Source organism: Silurus meridionalis, chromosome 7, assembly GCF_014805685.1.
Source record: "Silurus meridionalis isolate SWU-2019-XX chromosome 7, ASM1480568v1, whole genome shotgun sequence".
NCBI classification, from domain to species: domain Eukaryota; kingdom Metazoa; phylum Chordata; class Actinopteri; order Siluriformes; family Siluridae; genus Silurus; species Silurus meridionalis.
In genome coordinates, this window is record NC_060890.1 from 1,014,764 (window position 1) to 1,036,263 (window position 21,500).

Below are 21,500 nucleotides of genomic sequence, written 5' to 3' on the forward strand. Positions count from 1 at the left end.
CAATGCCATTAATTTACTGATTAGCAAATATAAACAATACAGTTGATATCTCTGTAAAAAGACTCCAGCTAACTTGGCATATTGATGAAGAGTCTGAAAATCTAAACATTGATCTCAGGTGCTGGACATGACGCTGTATTGTGTTTACAAACACCTCATCTCCAAATGTGTTCAGATTAGCACTAATGTTCAGGTTCAGGAGTAGATTTTGTTCCTACAGTCACAGACTTGTGACACTGATTGTGCTTTTATACTTCTAGAATCTGACACCAATAACACTGAGACACACCAACGTAAGTAAATTATTTTCTGTTGAAGTACACAGTCACGTCTCAATGAAGATATCTGAAATAAACTCTGGCCATAAAATACCACAATTTCACAGTTAACAAACAACAAACTTATCTGAAAAGGAAATGTTTGATATACAATTTAACATACAAACCACCAAGATACACAATGCACAGACATTACAGACTCACTCATGTTCACTTTCAGAGGATTACTGACCTCACACACACCTGCCTCCAATCACAGTCACATTCACACATTGTACTTAAGGAATATTATATATGTCCTCCTAGGCGCCGCCCAAGTGGCAGCCTGTTGCAGCAGCTCCCGTTAAGTTTGTGCTTTTTTAATTTATTTTATAGTGTTCCGGCACTTTGTGTTTTTTTCTTTTTAAGTGTATGCGTGTAAATTTGGAAACTGCACAATGGACATAAACAAAGCCACCGAGTTTGCTCTACTTTCCTGCTTTTTTGGACTTTGTTCACAGTTATATCTGGAAAATCTGTTCACAGCCACAGTCCTATTGTTTCACCAGGGATCAGCTGTTAGCATTCCGCAACACGCCGATGCTACTAGAAGAAACAACAGATATTTCCCGTGAGCTAAGAAGGAGACGACGGGGGAACCGTGCTGGAGCTATGTGTCGGACTAAAAAGAGACGTTACAGAACAACTCTCCCGTCTATCATTATGGGAAATGTAAGATCTTTACTCAACAAGATGGACGAGCTAGCGGCTCTTACCCGGCATCAGAGGGAATTCTGATCAGAGGAGTGTAGCATCATGCTGTTCACGGAGTCATGGCTAACCAAGCTAGGCCGGATACGACCGTGGCTCTGGATGGATTCGAATTACTGCGTGCCGACAGAACGATGGAGAGCGGTAAGAGAAAGGGAGGAGGACTGGCAGTGTTTGTGAATAATAGATGGTGTAAACCTGGTCACATCACTATTAAAGAGCAAATCTGCTGTAAAGACATTGAGCTGTTAGCCGCTAGCATGAGGCCGTGCTATCTGCCGAGGGAATGTCAGCAGAGGGGGGAATATACGCAGCTATCACGATAACATGCGAGAGCATGTTATCGTGATAGCTGCGTATATTCCCCCCCTCTGCTGACGGTGAATCGGCATGCGATGTCCTGCATTCTGTTGTTAACAGACTGTTAACACAGAGCCCAAACGCCCTTCTAATTATCTCTGGAGATTTTAATCATGCCCCTCCATCCTCCACTCTGCCCACATTCACCCAGTATGTTTCATGCCACACCAGAGACAATAAAATACTGGATTTATTCTATGCAAACCCAAAGGAGGCTTATATATCAGCACCCCTTCCCCCCCTTAGGAAGATCGGATCACAACCTGGTTCATCTCCTACCTGTGTACAAAACCCTTGTATGCAGGCAACCAGATATCTTCCGCACAGTGACGACATGGTCTGATGAGACCAATGAGGCTCTGAAAGACTGTTTTGAAACAACTATGTGGGAGGAATTGTGCAGTCCACATGGGGAGGATATTGACAGTTTAACAGACTGTATTACGGACTACATTAACTTCTGTGTGGAGAATACTGTACCCACCAGGACTGTACGGTGTTTTCCCAACAACAAACCGTGGATCAACCCTGATATAAAGACTCTCCTTAAAGAGAAGAAGAGGGCTTTTAAATCGGGAAACAAGGAAGAGCTGAAAACTGTCCAGAGAGAACTGAGAAAAAAGATCAGTGAAGGAAAAGCATGCTACAGGAGGAAGCTGGAGGATCAGCTGCAGCAGGAACAACGTCAGCGGTGTGTGGAAGGGGCTCAAAACCATCACTGGTCATAAGGAACCCAGCTCTCAGACTGAGGGTGACCAGCAGTGGGTGAATGATCTTAACCTATTCTTTAACAGATTTGATCAGCTACCCTCCCCACCCTGCCCCCATCCAGTCCCCCCTGCTGCAATCCCCCTTCTCTGCTTCCACAGCAAGCAGCTCCAGCCCCACCTCTCTCTGCACTGCTATCAGCTCACAGTCAATACACAACACACCTAAACCCCCCCGCCGATTCCCTCCACTACACACTCCAGCCAATACACACTGCCCCTCACAGAAGCCCAGGTGAGAATGGAGCTCAGGAAGATCAAAGCGAGGAAGGCTGCGGGCCCAGACGGCATCAGCTCCAGGCTACTTAAGACCTGTGCAGACCAGCTGTGTGGCATATTGCTGGGGAAGGTGCCACAGCTATGGAAAACATCCTGCGTGGTGCCTGTTCCAAAGATGTCGCGCCCAAAAGACTTTGGGGACTACCGACCAGTAGCGCTGACCTCCCATCTGACATTGGAGAGGCTGGTGCTCACTCATCTCCGACTTTTGGTGAGCCCATCAATGGATCCACTTCAGTTTGCCTACCAACCTGGCATTGGAGTGGAAGACGCAGTCATCTTCCTCCTATATCGGGCTATTTCACACCTGGAAAAAGCTGGGAGCACTGTGAGACTCATGTTTTTTGATTTCTCTAGTGCTTTTAACACCATCCAACCTGCGCTCCTGAGGGATAAGATGGTGTACATGGGAGTGAACCATCATCTGTCTGCCTGGATACTGGACTACCTCACAGACTGACCACAGTATGGAGGCCCGCAGGGAACGGTTCTAGCCCCATTTCTCTTCACCATCTACACTGCAGACTTCATGTTTAGCTCAGCAACCTGTCACCTACAGAAGTTCTCTGATGACTCTGCCATCGTCAGTCTGATCACGAATGATGATGACAGAGAGTACAGAGGACTTATACAGAACTTTGTGGACTGGTACCAACGGAGCTGCCTCAAGATAAACGTGGGGAAAATCAAAGAACTGGTGGTGGATTTCCGTAGGCACAAACACACTTCATCATTTCCATTGGTAAACATTCAGGGAAAGGACATTGTGAGAGTGGACTCTTACAAATACCTGGGTGTTCATCTAAACAACTAACTGGACTGGACAGATAACACTGAGGCAATCTATAAGAAAGGGCAGAGCAGACTCTTTCTGCTGAGGAGACTAAGGTCTTTTGGAATGCAAGGAGAGCTACTGAAGGCCTTTTTTGACTCTGTTGTGGCATCAGCCATATTTTATGGTGTGGTCTGCTGGGGTAGCAGCATCTCTACTGCAGACAGGAAGAGACTGGACAAGCTGATCAGGAAGGCCAGCTCAGTCCTGGGGATTCCCCTGGACACTGTACAGGAGGTGGGAGAAAGGAGGATGGTAGCAAAACTATCATCATTACTGCAGAACGCCTCTCACCCCCTGTATGAAACAGTTACATCATTGAGCAGCTCCTTCAGTGACAGACTGATACATCCTAAGTGTCTGAAGGAGTGTTACAGAAGGTCTTTTCTCCCTGCTGCTATTAGACTTTACAATCAAAGCTGCTCCCAGTAAACCATTAACCAAAATACACACTGTAATTACTGTTCAATGGTGTGATAGTTACTGTTATTACTGTTTTACTGTGTAATAATACCACCTGTGTGCAATATGACCTGCAATACGTACTTTTTCCTCATCTGTATTTATACATTGTGTTGTGTATATACTTGTATACTATAGTATGTCTATTCGTCTATTCTTTTATATATTTGCATTTATTTTTTATTTTTTCATGCTGCTGTAACAAAGAAATTTCCCCACTGTGGGACGAATAAAGGTTTATCTTATCTTATCTTATTAAAAACACATTCGATTTGCAAAGTTAACACACGTTTCCCTGTACCAGTCTGTACTAAGGCTTTTGAATATCATTCTTTTCTGGTTCTGATCCTGTACATGTTTCGTTTTTGTTTTTTATCTTGCTATTGTTTACCCTACTTAATGCAGTATCTACATTCCCCGACTTTTGAGACAGAAAGTCCATCAAGAGATACACTGTACTTAGAAAGTTTATTTCTAGCTGCATTTGGTCCTAGTAAAAGTTTTTTTTCTTATCAGAATTTGGCAGGAGGAAGTTACCAAACACGAACCCTGAAATTGTAAAAAAGCTGAAAATTGTAATTGTTCATCACACTGCATGTATCTAATCATTCAGAGTGGTTTTATAAAGAGAGACCTCTGAAGTGAGGCCTACTTTAATTGGTTTAAGAACTGGAAATTGTATAGGTGTGAACATCACACTAAAAAAAATCTGAATCACTTTTTATTCACCACTGATAAAAATGTACCACTGATTTTACTTTAGTTACCAGATGTCCAGAATGCAAAATCATTGTGACACATACCGGTAAGTACAACAGATATTTACTTTCCTGTTTCAATCAGGATATATCTCAGTTTTACATCAGACCATAAAACCCATTTATTCTGTATTTAATACAAAATGTACTGAAAATTCATGTTACTCTGATCATCTATACTACAGATTTATTGTGTGTAGTTGAGTATGTGATTGTATATAAAACCATACACACAAAATTATAAACACAACACCTTTTTGTTTTTTTGCTCCCATTTTTAATGAGCTGAACTCAAAGATCTAACACTTTTTCTATGTACACAAAAGGCTTATTTCTCTCTAATATTGTTCACAAATCTGTAAATGTGTGTTAGTGAGCACTTCTTCTTTACCCAGATTATGATCCACCTCAAAGGTGTGGCAGATCAAGATGCTGATTAGACAGCATGATTACTGGACAGGTGAGCTTTAGGCTGGTCACAGTAAAATGGCACTCTAAAATGTGCAGTTTTATTGTATTGGGGGTCTGAAAACCAGTCAGTATCTGGTGTAACCACCATTTACCCCACGCAGTGCAACACATCTCCTTCACATAGAGTTGATCAGGTTGTTGATTGTGGCCTGTGGAATGTTGGTCCACTCCTCTTTAATGTCTGTGTGAAGTTGCTGGATATCAGCAGGAACTGGAACGCTCTGTCGTATACGCTGATGAGGACCTGTGCATTAATTATTTATCTAATCAGTATCTGCCACACCTACGAGGAGGATGATTCTCTGGAAGGAGAAGTGCTCACAAACACCGATTTAGACAGAATTGTGATCAATATTTAAGAGAAATATGCATTTTGTGTACATAGAAAAAGTCTTAGATCGTTATTTATTTATTTATATATAAATACCATTATCCACTTAAGATTTTTCAGCATATTTTTAGGTTTTTTTTATAATCATCATCATTTCACTCTCATATCATAGACTGATTGATTTTGTTTATTTTCAAAAATGTACAAATGTAGCTGCTTTATGTGTTTTTCACTGTAATTAAAAAGTTTGTCCACTGATTTTACTTTAGTTACCAGATGTCCAGAATTCAAAAGCGTTGCGACACAAACCGGTAAGTACAACAGATATTTACTTTCCTGTTTTAATCAGGATATAAAGGTATATATGTAAATGTTTGTGTTCGAAGGCTGTAGTCTAGACAGTAGACACAACTAAAAATATGAATTATTAATGGAGTCAAATACGTGTACGTCCTTTTTTTCTAATATCCGGCAATACATTTGTGACTGGATGCAATTAATTTCCAATCAAATGTAATTACGGACTGAGTTTGTGATGAACACAAGGCAGGAAAGGTCAAAGTTCAATGCCATTAATTTACTGATTAGCAAATATAAACAATACAGTTGATATCTCTGTAAAAAGACTCCAGCTAACTTGGCATATTGATGAAGAGTCTGAAAATCTAAACATTGATCTCAGGTGCTGGACATGACGCTGTATTGTGTTTACAAACACCTCATCTCCAAATGTGTTCAGATTAGCACTAATGTTCAGGTTCAGGAGTAGATTTTGTTCCTACAGTCACAGACTTGTGACACTGATTGTGCTTTTATACTTCTAGAATCTGACACCAATAACACTGAGACACACCAACGTAAGTAAATTATTTTCTGTTGAAGTACACAGTCACGTCTCAATGAAGATATCTGAAATAAACTCTGGCCATAAAATACCACAATTTCACAGTTAACAAACAACAAACTTATCTGAAAAGGAAATGTTTGATATACAATTTAACATACAAACCACCAAGATACACAATGCACAGACATTACAGACTCACTCATGTTCACTTTCAGAGGATTACTGACCTCACACACACCTGCCTCCAATCACAGTCACATTCACACATTGTACTTAAGGAATATTAAAAATCTCGTTCAATTTGCAAAGTTAACACGCGTTTCCCTGAGTCTCTACTAAGGCTTTTGAATATCATTCTTCTCTGTTCTGATCCTGTACATCTTACATTTGTTTATTTCATTTAATGTTTTTTTTTTAATCATCACTGATTAAACTGATAAATTGACTGATTTTGCTTAAGTTCCCAAATGTTCAAAATACAAAACCATGAGAAATGTCATGTTTCTCTGATCATCATGACTCTGTATTACAGCTGTATGGAGTGTGGTTGTGTTCCTGATTGGTTCAGTGCTGGTTGTTTTAGTGAACGCTGCTGCGTTATCAGTGGAGCTGATCCTAAAAGCACGTGAGTCTGTGATTTGAATAATCATAATCATGATAATATAAAATTGATGACTATATAATATGCTGCTACAAATGTTATCTTTTATTTATTATAAACAGGAACTGGTCAGCGTACAGTGGATCTGCGAGTTATTGTAATACTTACTGAATGCGTCTTTGCCTTGTTCTTGCTCGCTGTACAGATAACTTTTTACTGTAAGTATAATATCCAGTCATGACACGGTATATAATCTGATGTTGAACAGGTCTGTTTACTTTTTGTCATTTGATTGTTGCTTCATTAACAGAAATAAAATGTTTCTTTAATTATTGTTACAAAATCCATGCAGGAAACAAATTTTATCAGAAATTATTATTATATTATTATGGTGCAATTTTAGAGCTTTACATTTTAGATAAAATAATCATTCTTGAATGTAACTGGAAATGGGCATCACATGAGCATCAGTACTGGACCATGGAGCAATTGTAGTCTGATGAATCATATTTTTCCATCGTGTGGATGGTGGGCGTGGTTTAGCTGGGTAACTGGGATGCATTATGGAAAAGCCAGCAGAGGCGGTTTGATGCTCTGGGTGATGTTCTGCTCAGAAACCTTTGGTCCTGGCATTCATGTGGGTTTTATATTCACACCTACCACCTGCCTAAACATTGCTGCAGATGAAGTTAGTTTTCACTAATGATGTCTAGAATGCCATGAGGCTTCTACTGTCTAATATCTCAATTCAGGGAAACCCTGTGGCAACTTCTGGCTTCTGTATTAGAAAATCCCCAGCCACTGCTGCTCATTACAGCAAGAATCATCCAAATACAATTCCCTCGACTCAAATACTGGCCAATGGTGGGGCAGGGACAAAGAACAGCCTCGATTTTATGCTTTTGACACCTAAATTGGATCGTAACTGCTACTGAGGGATATTTATGCATCTATCACCCAGCATGCTGCTGTCAGCCGGCTTGAGCACTTCCGGCATTGCCGCCTCAATCACCGAGGACACACCCTCCCATCCAGCTGCACGGAAATGGCGTCTAATTTTCTAACACTTATAAGGACGCCAGAATCCTTCAGACAGTGCCAGATTGTCTTTAGGCTTGCCCTGTTTCTGTCTTGACCATTCTGTCCTCCTGCTTCCCGACCGCGCCTGTTTTCCCAACTCTCCCCCCAGCTTATCGGCTCTGCTCTGCTCGCGCTGAACGCGCTCCGACTTCCGGCCCGGCATCCTTGACCTCCGTGCACCTCGGCTCCCTGAATCGGCTCCCTGAATCGGCTCCCTGAATCGGCTCCCTGAATCGGCTCCCTGAATCGGCTCCCTGAATCGGCTCCCTGAATCGGCTCTGCACGTGCGCTTTTCTCCCCTGCTCTTTCTTTGCATCTGCCTTGGATCCTAAAACCTGAACTTTCTGACAGCTGCACCCAATATAGCTGACATGAAACTAGGCTTTGGTATATTAATATCTGATTAGAGCCTGAATCCAATAAAGCATCTTATATATCCTATTAAAATTATATAAACCTTCATTCGTCCCACATTGGGGAAATTTATCTGTTACAGCAGCAAAGAAAAAATAAATGCAAATATCTAAAAGAATAGACACATACTATAGTATACAGTGTATATACACAACACAATGTATAAGTACAAATAAGGGGAAAAAAGACCACTAGTAATAATTAGTTACGCACGTATTGCAGGTAATATTGTAATTGTATATTGTAATAACCTAACCTATTGTATACTTGGCTATTCATTGGTATATGGTAGGTATCAGTGAATTGAGAGAGGATATAAAGAATCTGCAAGACTGTTGTAGGTGTAAAAAGCGGGTAAGTTTATCACTGTAATATTAAAATGGAATAACTAGAGGCTTTAATTTTATTAAATTGTATCATATCAGATTAATGAGCAAAACAATTCCTAAAAATAATGTCGTACCACAAACACAGGACTCAAACTCACATCAACCCGATAATGAACGTGAACCTGAAAATCAACAGAATACTGAATCTGAGCTCCAGGGCCTCAGCAGGTAAGATAATTCCTACATGCTTTTATTTTACACTAATTATTTATGAATTTACATTAAAAAAGTGTTCAAATTGTTGTCTACAAAACAAACCTGATCCTGAATTGCTTTATTTAGACTTGTGATGTTCAGCTGTATACAATCCCTCAATGCACCAATAATAGAATTAATACAATTATTATATTAAGCTTTTAGACTAAAAATATGAACAAATAGATATCATATTTACATTCTAATTAACCATTCAAACCTTTTTTTTGGATGCAGATCATCATTTCTTACATAAAATCTTCATACACAGCCAGAAAATACATTTATCTTTATTTTTTACCATCTGACCTATTGGAGCTTTTTGATTTGTTTCAGCACCTGAGTGAATAACATCCCCACAGCACCCTCTAGTGGAAGTCTGTGGAACCGCGAGCATAAAAAAGTTCCTAACGGTTAAATCTTCCACCACCAGCTGTTTTAATATACTTATTCAGGGGTCACGTGATCTCATTGGGTTTTGTTTTTTTTGCTTTAATCATTGTGCATTAAATGTTCTGACCTGCTGAGACGCCAATTCCAAGTCCACAAACCTTCTCAGTGTAAAATGATGGATTTTCCAGACTTTCCAGATCGATCGCTTCAGATCGTTTCTCTAAAGTCATGGCCGGGTTCTTATATTTTGGACATGATATAGACCTGAATGCTCTAGAAAAATGCTCAAACCGCCAAAAGGTCTGCTTTTAGCGACATACTGATGATGAACAAACCCTCTGTAAACACACTTTCACTGATTGTAGATTGTAATGTGTCTGTATTTTGATGTATATACTGAGATCTGGTGTGGTATTCGTTTTGTTTATAGATGACGGGGGGGGGGGGGGGACAGTTAATTAGGTGCGGATCAGTTAAAAAAAACACACTGTACTTCTTTTTACCTTTTGACTGAATAAAAACACTGGTTTTGAGATTAAACTTGGTTAAATCCAACCTGCCCCAGCTTGAGAGGATTTGCCCTAAAGAATGGCAGAAAATCCCTCTATCCAGATGTGTAAAGCTTCTCGCCTCAGCTCAATGATCTGTAAATGTTAATTTCAGTATGTGAAATATTCCATGGAATATTATTACTGAACGTATTCATGTACTACTTATTTTTGAGGATATGATTAGTATTTAAAATGAAAGACATTTGATTGATTGTTAAAGTTGTTTATTGATTTACGGCCCACTTTTTTTTTAAGAGCTTTATTTTTTATTATAGTGTACAAATGTCAGGATTTTACTTACTCCTTCATTTTACTTGGTATTATAGGTATATATATTTTTTCTGTAATCGTGTTGGGTATAAATTTTATTCTGTATTGAGATCAGCAGCAGAGGTGTCTGTATTTGTTGTTGTTTTTTGGGTTCTTTTACATTTCAAAACTTGAACCACACTGTAAAAGTAAAATCTGACAGGAAATCTGTATAAATGTGTTGCACGTTATGTTTTTCTACTTTAAATGTGTGATGTTTTACAAATTCAACACTGAATAAAGTTAAAATAGAGATTCGCTCAGTAAAACGTGACTCCAGTATAAAGTGTCCATTTAAACTTTCACTTAAATAAAAGAACAAACCTTCAAATGTGTAAAGACTCGAATGTGACTCTCAGCACACTGATCTATTAATAGAATGAGATTAATGACTCAAACTCTGATTGATTTCTTTTACAATAATCATAACGCAACTTATTTGAACTAATAAAACGTGTAAATGAGGTCACGTGTGTGGTGGTGAGTTCAAGTCTCGAGTTTCTTCATCATTTATTCCTCTCTAAATGTTCTGCTTGATGTTGAACTGATGCTGAACTGTATGTTGGTGATCAGTAGATGCACCGAGTGTCGATCAGAACACGTGTAAAACAGAACACGTGTAAAACAGAGCGTGAACTCGATCCTGATTGGTGACTCGCTGCGTGTTTCACCAGATACGTTGGGAAAAGGTTTGGGTAAAATGTGATCAGAATGTTCCTACCCCGTTCCTGGGTTCTTCAGTGGTTTCACCTCAGTCAGCTTCATCTTCCTGCACATTACAGAATGTGGACTCACCAAAATCCACAAATAAACATTATGTATGTATTTTATCCTCAGAATTCTGCTGCTGCTCATCTCTTTCCTCTCACCGAGTAACTCACCTGGTGCTCCTCATTAGCGCACTAACGTGGTGGGCGGGGCTTCTATTCAGACGTGTCGTGATTGGACGAGCAATCAGTTAACTGACATACAATTTATTCATATTTGATCATCTTCCTCACATTACGTGCTCAATTCTGATTTGTTCATTTCACTTTCAATAATTACTTTCCGAAATTATACACATCTCTCTCTCTCTCTCTCTCTCTCTCTCTCTCTCTCTGTAGCCTTTCGAATTCCTTTTTAATGTAAACCTTTTTTTACAGGGCAACAACAAAACCAAAAATAATAATTATTTCCTTCAATTAAAAAAAACAATCATTCATCTATTTAGAGTTCATGCCTTGGAGTAGAAAAAGTGCATAAAGACAACATTCATTCAAGCTCAGTTTCTACACTCGGATTTACTCTGATTGGTTGAAGTCAGATACCTGCATCTCTTCTTAGATACCTGGCCTCATGTCTGGGTTTAGACTCTGAGCTGAGCATCATGACTGGGTTTAGACTCTGAGCTGAGCATCATGACTGGGTTTAGACTCTGAGCTGAGCATCATGACTGGGTTTAGACTCTGAGCTGATCATCATGTCTGGGTTTAGGTTCTGAGCTGAGCATCATGTCTGGGTTTAGTCTCTGAGCTGAGCATCATGTCTGGGTTTAGGCTCTGAGCTGAGCATCATGTCTGGGTTTAGGTTCTGAGCTGAGCATCATTTCTGGGTTTAGGCTCTGAGCTGAGCATCATGTCTGGGTTTAGACTCTGAGCTGAGCACCATGTCTGGGTTTAGACTCTGAGCTGAGCATCATGTCTGGGTTTAGGCTCTGAGCTGAGCATCATGTCTGGGTTTAGGTTCTGAGCTGAGCATCATGTCTGGGTTTAGGCTCTGAGCTGAGCATCATGTCTGGGTTTAGACTCTGAGCTGATCATGTCTGGGTTTAGGCTCTGAGCTGAGCATCATGTCTGGGTTTAGACTCTGAGCTGAGCATCATGTCTGGGTTTAGGCTCTGAGCTGAGCATCATGTCTGGGTTTAGGCTCTGAGCTGAGCATCATGTCTGGGTTTAGACTCTGAGCTGAGCATCATGTCTGGGTTTAGACTCTGAGCTGAGCATCATGTCTGGGTTTAGACTCTGAGCTGAGCATCATGTCTGGGTTTAGGATCTGAGCTGAGCATCATGTCTGGGTTTAGGCTCTGAGCTGAGCATCATGTATGGGTTAAGGATCTGAGCTGAGCATCATGTCTGGGTTTAGTCTCTGAGCTGAGCATCATGTCTGGGTTTAGACTCTGAGCTGAGCATCATGTCTGGGTTTAGACTCTGAGCTGAGCATCATGTCTGGGTTTAGGTTCTGAGCTGAGCATAATGTCTGGGTTTAGACTCTGAGCTGAGCATCATGTCTGGGTTTAGGATCTGAGCTGAGCATCATGTCTGGGTTTAGACTCTGAGCTGATCATCATGTCTGGGTTTAGACTCTGAGCTGATCATCATGTCTGGGTTTAGACTCTGAGCTGAGCATCATGTCTGGGTTTAGGCTCTGAGCTGAGCATCATGTCTGGGTTTAGTCTCTGAGCTGAGCATCATGTCTGGGTTTAGACTCTGAGCTGAGCATCATGTCTGGGTTTAGACTCTGAGCTGAGCATCATGTCTGGGTTTAGACTCTGAGCTGAGCATCATGTCTGGGTTTAGGATCTGAGCTGAGCATCATGTCTGGGTTTAGGCTTATCTGAGCATCATGTCTGGGTTTAGGATCTGAGCTGAGCATCATGTCTGGGTTTAGGATCTGAGCTGAGCATCATGTCTGGGTTTAGGCTCTGAGCTGAGCATCATGTCTGGGTTTAGGCTCTGAGCTGAGCATCATGTCTGGGTTTAGGCTCTAAACTGAGGAAATCCTCAGGATTGAGTGAAGATGTTCATCAGTGAGACTCCTGAGTGGTGTTTTGTTCATCTTCATTAAAGAGAACAGTTACACACACAGATACGTGCTGGTGAACACAGAGAGGATGTGAGCAGCTTGGACATGGAGATGGAGCAGTGTGTGCAGCACACACAGAGTCGGTGCGCTTTCCACATCAACCACAAACGGATTATTGAGCAGTTCATATCTGTATTTCTGGGATTTAAAGTCGCTAAATCTGCGGGTAAATTCAGCGCTGAGCACGCGGAGTTTTTCAGCGGGTTTGACTGACGCGCTCGCGCACTAACAAAGCATTCTGGGATTTGTAGTATTAGCGGTGTATGCGCTATACACTGGCGAGCAGCTCTACTACACATTTGATATGATCTCGCGGGCCAAATATAATACATTTTTATTTTTTTGTGGTCTCAACCATTTTTGAACACTATATTCTACTAGCTATATTTGTTTTTTTTGTCACCAAGATGTCGTTTTTTATGTGAAAGTTATTCGGAAATATATAAACACAAACACCAGCCGAAGTTCTGTGACGTCAGCAAAGGAATAAACATCCACATTTCTACACTGTTGTTTGTGTGGAGCAGAAATGCTTTACAGCATGGTGTTCACTGGACCCTGATCTTTCCCAATAAACGGGGATCAGCAGCAGTGGATGTGTTTGAGACTCGTTATTACAATATTAATGTGAGTAGTGCAGGTTTTTATGCATGTTGTTGTTGTGTACTGCTCACACACATTCAGCAAATACATTCATTATACGTTTTCCATTGAAAAACAGAGATCTGAAATCACTGCTGGAGACTTAGAGCTTTAGAATGATGTATAGTGAGTCATGGTTCCTCTTCTCCATTTTTATTTCATCTATTAAACATTAACACCTGAGAATAATTGGCTATTAGTTGCGCTCACGAGCCTAAAGAGGTTTTAATGAAATAATAACTCGTTCCTGATTCAGTGTTGAGATCAAATAAATAAATATCATAAATATCCCGCAATGTAAAGTGAAAAAAAAGTAAAAAAAAAAAACATGAAAGATTCGGATTTGAATGTAAACACACTGATGTGATGCTGGTGTTCTAGAACACGCCTGAAACGCGCAGGACGGCGGGTCTGGACACGGGGACGAAGCCGGAGCCGGAGCCGAAACCGGCGCGGGGACGAAGCCGGAGCTGGTGCGGGGATGGAGGAGGAGATGAGCGAGAACACCGCGCTGAGCAGCGTCCTGAACGAGATGCGCATCGAGGGAGAAATGTGTGACGTGGTGCTCAAGGTGGGGCAGGTCGAGTTCCAAGCCCATAAGAACATCCTCTCTGTGTACAGCCCGTTTTTCAGGTACAACAACTAAAACAACTTACACCTATCACCAAACACACACATTTATACAGGGAACGACGCTAAGGATGAAGAGATCACCATAGCAACCAGGGATGCGGGAATGACCAATAAAAAAAATGATTGATAATTGATGCATTCATACCAAAATCTATACCTGGTTCAAATTCTGGACTGGAAACATCGCATCACTAGCGACAAAACAACAAAAAGTAGAAATGAAGTGAAAAATTCCCACACGTCTCTCAATATCGACCAGAGCATCATTAATGTTGTCATTTAGTTTTATGGGATGATGCATATGATTCGGAATGTTTTATCAGCCAGATATTTCTAAGAAAAAAAAGTAAACAAATAAAACCGTAATTATTTAGATTTCTTCAGCTGCATCTCATCTTCATGAAATAATATTTTGTTACTGATTGAATTCTTTTTTAACGCGCTTTACTACGTCAATTATAATGCAATCATTTCTGCTGTTCATTCAATTCTGTATCAAATCTGCTGTATTCAGTTGTAGTTCCGACTGACTGACTCTAAACTCTTCTCCCATTCCCACTGCAATCACACGGATGCTCTTTGGAATCATTTCCTCGTTCAGATCTCTGTTCTCAAGGTGGAGCAGCGAGGATCAGAGGGAGTACCACATCACCACTGTACCTCAGAACATCATGGGGCACATAATCAATTACATCTACACAAAGGAACTTGTCCTCAGCATCGATGATGCCCTAGATCTCTTGGACTCTGCTCAGTATCTGCTCATGCAAAGCCTCTTCTGCAACTGCTGCAAATTCCTAGAGGACAGTCTCAGCCCGGATAACTGCTTAGAGATCTGGCAGCACGCCGACGCTCGCTCGTACGACAAGCTGAGCAAACGAGCCTTCGACTACGTTTTGCATCACTTCGAGGACGTTGTTCAGTCACCATCCGGGAGCTTGTTGGAGCTGAGCGCCGAACAGCTCGGCAACATCCTTGAAAAAGATACGCTGAACATCGAGCAGGAGAAAACGGCGTTTGAAGTCTTGATCAGCTGGATCCAGCATGACCCGGACACCCGAATGAAGAACTTGGCGGACCTGCTGAAGAAGGTGAGCTCCGGTACACTCGACTGGATAATCTTGTTGAGTCTCCAGTCAAAGTATGAGTTTAGTCAGTTTAATAAAATCCACCAATAGCAGAGCAGCAAAGTCACTGGACTGCTACTGTATACTGTACATGCTAATAGGAACATACTCTTCTGTTTGAATCTGTGCTGTTCAAAGGCTGATATTTATCTGACAATTGGACACAGAGAACATCTAACACACATGATCTGGTGTAGAACTCGGGCGAGATTTTTTTTTAAAGATCATTGAAATTACCCGATGTAAAAAAACATCATGTGTTGAACGAAAAGAGTGTCTGAGAATCTGAATATAAACCATAATGTAATCCACAGTCTACATACTTTGCTCTATTCCACTTTTTTAAACCTGTTTTGTTGTTTGTTGTTTTGCATCTGTGCTGTGTTATCAGGTGCGTCTGGCTTTGATGCCTCCAGAATACTTCCTGGAACATGTAGAGCGAAACAGGTTGCTCAACAGTGTCCGAGAATGTGAGATCTTCCTCACCCAATCCATGTTGTTGTTGTACCGCAACAACATGATTTATAAACTTTGGCCCCCGTGCACCCTGAAACGGTACCGCTTCCCATATTCCTTACTGTTCGCCACAAGTGGCTTCAGGGGCTTAACTCCTACAAACGTCATAGAAATTTACGACTCGAGGATGGACCGCTGGAGGTATATTTCCAACACAGAGATAAGGTCTCGAGCCTATCACGGCACAGTGTTCCTGGGCGAGTTCATGTACCTCATTGGCGGCTACAACAGATTGGAGTATTTCAACACCATGTCCAAGTTCAATCCCCGGGATGGAACCTGGAGCGAGGGGGCGCCCATGCACTCTCGCCGCTGCTACGTTAGTGTAGTCCTGCTGGATGACTACATCTACGCGATAGGAGGCTTCAACGGAATAGTGCGGCTTAGCACGGCCGAACGTTACAATCCTAACACCAACCAGTGGAGTCTCATCGCATCCATGCACGAGCAACGAAGTGACGCAAATGCCACCAGTTTACAGGGCAAGGTACGAGATGAGTGTTTCCACTTTCAACAACCAGCATCAAGCCTAATCAGTGTTCACCACATTACCCTCTAACCAATCAGTGTTCACCACATTACCCTTTAACTAATCAGTGTTAACCACATTACCCTCTAACCAATCAGTGTTCACCACATTACCCTCTAACCAATCAGTGTTAACCACATTACCCTCTAACCAATCAGTGTTCACCACATTACCCTTTAACTAATCAGTGTTCACCACATTACCCTCTAACCAATCAGTGTTCACCACACCACCCTCTATCCACATTACCCTCTAACCAATCAGTGTTAACCACATTACCCTCTAACCAATCAGTGTTCACCACATTACCCTGTAACCAATCAGTGTTAACCACATTACCCTCTAACCAATCAGTGTTCACCACACCACCCTCTATCCAATCAGTGTTCACTACATTACCCTCTAACCAATCAGTGTTCACCACATTACCCTCTAACCAATCAGTGTTCACCACATTACCCTCTAACCAATCAGTGTTCACTACATTACCCTCTAACCAATCAGTGTTCACCACATTACCCTCTAACCAATCAGTGTTTACCATATTACCCTCTAACCAATCAGTGTTCACCACCACCCTCTATCCACATTACCCTCTAACCAATCAGTGTTCACCACATTACCCTTTAACCAATCAGTGTTCACCACATTACCCTCTAACCAATCAGTGTTTACCATATTACCCTCTAACCAATCAGTGTTAACCACATTACCCTCTAACCAATCAGTGTTCACCACATTACCCTCTAACCAATCAGTGTTAACCACATTACCCTCTAACCAATCAGTGTTCACCACACCACCCTCTATCCAATCAGTGTTCACCACATTACCTCTAACCAATCAGTGTTCACCACATTACCCTCTAACCAATCAGTGTTCACCACATTACCCTCTAACCAATCAGTGTTCACCACATTACCCTCTAACCAATCAGTGTTCACTACATTACCCTCTAACCAATCAGTGTTTACCACATTACCCTCTAACCAATCAGTGTTCACTACATTACCTCTAACCAATCAGTGTTCACCATTACCCTCTAACCAATCAGTGTTCACCACATTACCCTCTAACCAATCAGTGTTCACCACATTACCCTCTAACCAATCAGTGTTCACTACATTACCCTCTAACCAATCAGTGTTTACCATATTACCCTCTAACCAATCAGTGTTCACCACATTACCCTCTAACCAATCAGTGTTCACCACGCCACCCTCTATCCAATTAGTGTTCACCACGCCACCCTCTATCCAATCAGTGTTTACCACGCCACCCTCTATCCAATCAGTGTTCACCACACCACCCTCTAACCAATCAGTGTTCACTACATTACCCTCTAACCAATCAGTGTTCACTACATTACCCTCTAACCAATCAGTGTTTACCATATTACCCTCTAACCAGTGTTCACCACATTACCCTCTAACCAATCAGTGTTCACCACGCCACCCTCTATCCAATTAGTGTTCACCACGCCACCCTCTATCCAATCAGTGTTTACCACGCCACCCTCTATCCAATTAGTGTTCACCACGCCACCCTCTATCCAATCAGTGTTCACCACACCACCCTCTATCCAATCAGTGTTCACCACACACTCCTTTCTAAACAGTGTTCACAAGAAGTTTAGATGATGTGCTGTTCATCTCTATAGATAACTGGACATAAAGGTATCAGTAGGTCTAACACAAAGTACCAGTAAGTTGTTAGTAGATCTTCTCCACCAGTATTATCTCAGAGAACGAAGTGGCCATTTGAATGAGCAGAACTGCACAAGTTTTATAGTTATAAACTCATTGCATTATTTGTACATCGAGTCCCTCAAGAGTAAATTAAGAAATTATGTAAAATGTGTTTATTTGGAATAATAATCCGGCCCCCTGGTATAAAGGAGAAAAAATAGTGGCCCAGTTGCTCAATGTCATGTCAAGTAAACCTAAAAGACCCCTATAACTGAAAACACCCTGAACCCTGATTTCTTTCTCTTTTTTTGTTTCGGTTCGTGTAGATCTACATCTGTGGAGGCTTCAACGGGATCGAATGCCTTGCGACAGTGGAGTGTTACAGCCCCGAGTATAATCAGTGGACGTTAATCTCACCGATGCACCTGCCCAGGAGCGGCGTCGGCGTCGTCACTTTTGACAACCAAGTGCTTGCGGTAAGCAAAGAACGTGACATTTCATAAATCAATCTATCCGTGTAAATTGACGGAGGTGAGATGGAGGTGAGACGTGCGGTTTTACAGGCTGGGGGTTTTGATGGAAACAATCGTCTGCAGAGCGTCGAAGTCTACAATCCTCAGACCAACTCTTGGAGGATACTCACATTCATGTTCAACCCCCGAAGCAACTTCGGGATCGAGGTAAACAAACAAAAAAAATGCATCGATACAGGACATTGTTTTGTCGGTTTATTGCGCGAACGCTATGCGTGATGAACGTGTAACGAATTAATGAAATGCGTGTTGTACCTCTTCACCATGTCATCTCGGTCCAGGTGATGGGCAGCTGCTTGTACGTGATCGGAGGCTTCGACGGCGTAGACACCACTACGAACTGCGAGTGCTACGACTTCAACTCCGACACCTGGTACACACTGAAACTCACACACCTGGGGTTCTGAAGTTAACAAACACCGCATTGACAAAAGTTTGAGCATAAATTTCTTTTTTGATCATCACATTCCACATTTAGTCCCCAATTGCAGTTATAATAAGCTCCACTCTTCAGGGAAGATGTTCCACTAGATTTTGTAGAGATTCAATCAGCCACAAGGGTTATAGTTAAGGCGGGTACTGATGCAGTCAACGTTCACATTCATTGCTTTATAGTAGGAGACCTTCCACTCCAACCCATGTAAAGTAGCTCTTCATGGAGCTGGATTTGTGCACAGGGGCATTGTCATGCTGGAACAGGTTTTGGGGCTCCTTCATATGAACGGAAAATTTTATGTTGACACACCGAAAGACCTGTTTGCAGAGGAACCACATGTGGCTGGGAAAGTCAAGTGTCCCAATACTTTCCCGCTTGAAAAATTCAGCCAAAATCAAACCTCATGGTAACGGATTTATTGTTAAACTTTAGGCCAGATTATGACAGAACTCCTCATCGCTTTCTGACCAATCAGAACTCGGATAACTGTGTTTATCATCCAGGACTCCAGGTTCAATGTGTTGTCATGGCGATGAGCGAACACCGACAATAAACGTAAAATGTTTCTGCAGGTACACCGTCCGCGACATGACTTTCTCGCGCAGTGCGCTGAGCTGCTGCGTGATATCTGGCCTCTCCAACGTCGCCGAGTACACCTTCCCGCGCGACGACAGCGGGCCACACTGAATTTCATTTCTCTGAAAGAAAGAGAAAGGGGGCGCCAAAAACAATAAACGTAAAATTTATTCCAAAAATCAGACAAATTTTGTTTAATATTTCTTTTGCGTAGGTTCGGAAAAACGCTCGGAACGTCAATGCCAAAAAAAACACAAGGGAAGAAACGTTTGATCGTTATTTTGTTTTTTATTATTGCAGTCCACATCTTGCTGTGCATTCCTGCTAATACGTGCAAAGCAAAATATATAATGCAATATACTGATATATATATATATATATATATATATATGTTTTACAGACTTTCAAATATTTCACAAACATCATAACATATCTGGCACATTTAGGCTGGTTTCAGACATCATACGCTCACTTTTCTCGCTTACACACACACACACACACACACACACACACACACACACACACACACACACACACACACACACACTTTTCTCACAGGCAGGAAGTTCTTTGGACTTGTTTCACTGTAGCAGGAGACAAACAAACATCAATCAACCCCACTCCCCGAAAAACGACACAGAAATGCATGAAAACGGTTTAGTGCACGAGTGTAATATTTGCTGGATGTGAAACGACACGGTTATTTCAGCTGGAGTGTGAACGGTTCTGTTGATGCGTGAGGCGCTCGTTAGCGCGTCCACCGTAACTCACCGTATATGAATCCATGCCCTGCGACCTCGGGTGAGACGGAAACGATTTTCGCAAAGAGGAATTTCACAAAAATCGTATTTTACGTACCCCTCGCCTGACGATCTCGTGCTTTCACATTAATCGCTAATTAGTGATGCTGTTACGCCGCGATCGTAGCTGCGTTTAGCTACAACGGGGACAAAACCGCCTTTTCAGAGATCAGAGTAAAAAAAAAAACCTTCACCATCCACCGGAAAATAATCAGACGTGAAAACTAACAGAAATGAAGCGTCAGTTTAACACTCATGAAATGTTTGAATGACTAAAAAAAAAATTTACATTCATCCAGAGACGATCGCTAATAATAATAATATATATATATATATATATATATATATATATATATATAAAAAAAAAAATCCTTGTTACTTTCCGGGAGAAATGATGACAACAGTATAATGGAACCTGGCGTTCGTGTATGACTTTCAACTCCAGTAATAATAATAATAATAATAATAATGCAAAACCTCAACAAGAATTATGTAGGAAAGAGAATCTCTGCCACGTGAGAAACAAATCTTTAGAATGAGAGATGCACTGTTCGTTACTACAGGAAAAAAAAAACAACAACGCATAATAATAATAATAATAATAATAATAATAATAATAATAATAATAATAAAAAAAAAGTGACATTTGGGCATTTTATCTTCTCAGGGTTTTTTTTATCTTGTACAAATAAAATGCTTTTATTATGGTCAATTTGCGATAATGACACAACGTTTGCGTTGTTATAAGCTTTTCTATCGATTATGAAATGTATTTCACGTGATGATAATAATAATAATAATTATAGGTATCTTCAGGGGCCAAGCTGCTATAATCATCGAGCTGTTGAAGGCTGATCTGTAGTTTCACTCACGGTGTTGATGTTTGGAACACACATTTTTGCGGAGGATCTACGAGATTTGTTTCGTGACGTCAAAACAAATTGGTGAGAAATGGTGAGAAAAACACCCGAAATTCAAGATGGCCGAAAATGTAAACGGGTCCAAGATAAATCCTTGTTTAGTTGTGGCTAAATGTTTATGAACACAATTGAGGCTGAAATCTGACTGGATAGGAGTGATAAAGTGTTGGAGGAACTTGAGAAAGAACA

At 41.2% G+C, this 21,500-nt stretch overlaps 2 protein-coding genes across 7 annotated transcripts in view; both read left to right on the top strand.

The window, feature by feature from the left end:
* The window catches only part of LOC124389265, a 111,034-nt gene extending 101,386 nt beyond the window's left edge, over nt 1–9,648 (top strand). For all 5 annotated transcript variants that reach the window (XM_046854612.1, XM_046854615.1, XM_046854613.1 and 2 more), the window contains 9 exons: nt 261–293; nt 4,492–4,533; nt 5,558–5,599; nt 6,113–6,145; nt 6,668–6,760; nt 6,859–6,954; nt 8,523–8,584; nt 8,705–8,787; nt 9,151–9,648. In XM_046854612.1, coding sequence (XP_046710568.1) covers nt 261–293; nt 4,492–4,533; nt 5,558–5,599; nt 6,113–6,145; nt 6,668–6,760; nt 6,859–6,954; nt 8,523–8,584; nt 8,705–8,787; nt 9,151–9,157 — 491 coding nt within the window. In that variant the 3' untranslated portion in view covers nt 9,158–9,648. The remainder of the gene's footprint in view (nt 1–260; nt 294–4,491; nt 4,534–5,557; nt 5,600–6,112; nt 6,146–6,667; nt 6,761–6,858; nt 6,955–8,522; nt 8,585–8,704; nt 8,788–9,150) is intronic.
* Nucleotides 9,649–12,860: 3,212 nt separating this feature from the next.
* LOC124388720 (kelch-like protein 10) lies at nt 12,861–21,008 on the top strand. 2 transcript variants are annotated; one of them, XM_046853692.1, is made up of 8 exons: nt 12,861–12,994; nt 13,935–14,186; nt 14,788–15,277; nt 15,705–16,316; nt 18,373–18,522; nt 18,610–18,726; nt 18,861–18,952; nt 19,588–21,008. In XM_046853692.1, the coding sequence occupies exons 1-8, from the start codon at nt 12,957–12,959 to the stop codon at nt 19,700–19,702; spliced, it is 1,866 nt and encodes a 621-aa protein (XP_046709648.1). In that variant the 5' UTR covers nt 12,861–12,956; the 3' UTR covers nt 19,703–21,008. The 2 variants fall into 2 exon arrangements, with proteins under 2 accessions (XP_046709648.1, XP_046709649.1); XM_046853693.1 differs by lacking the exon at nt 12,861–12,994 and adding an exon at nt 13,038–13,538.
* The last annotated feature ends 492 nt before the right edge of the window (nt 21,009–21,500 follow it).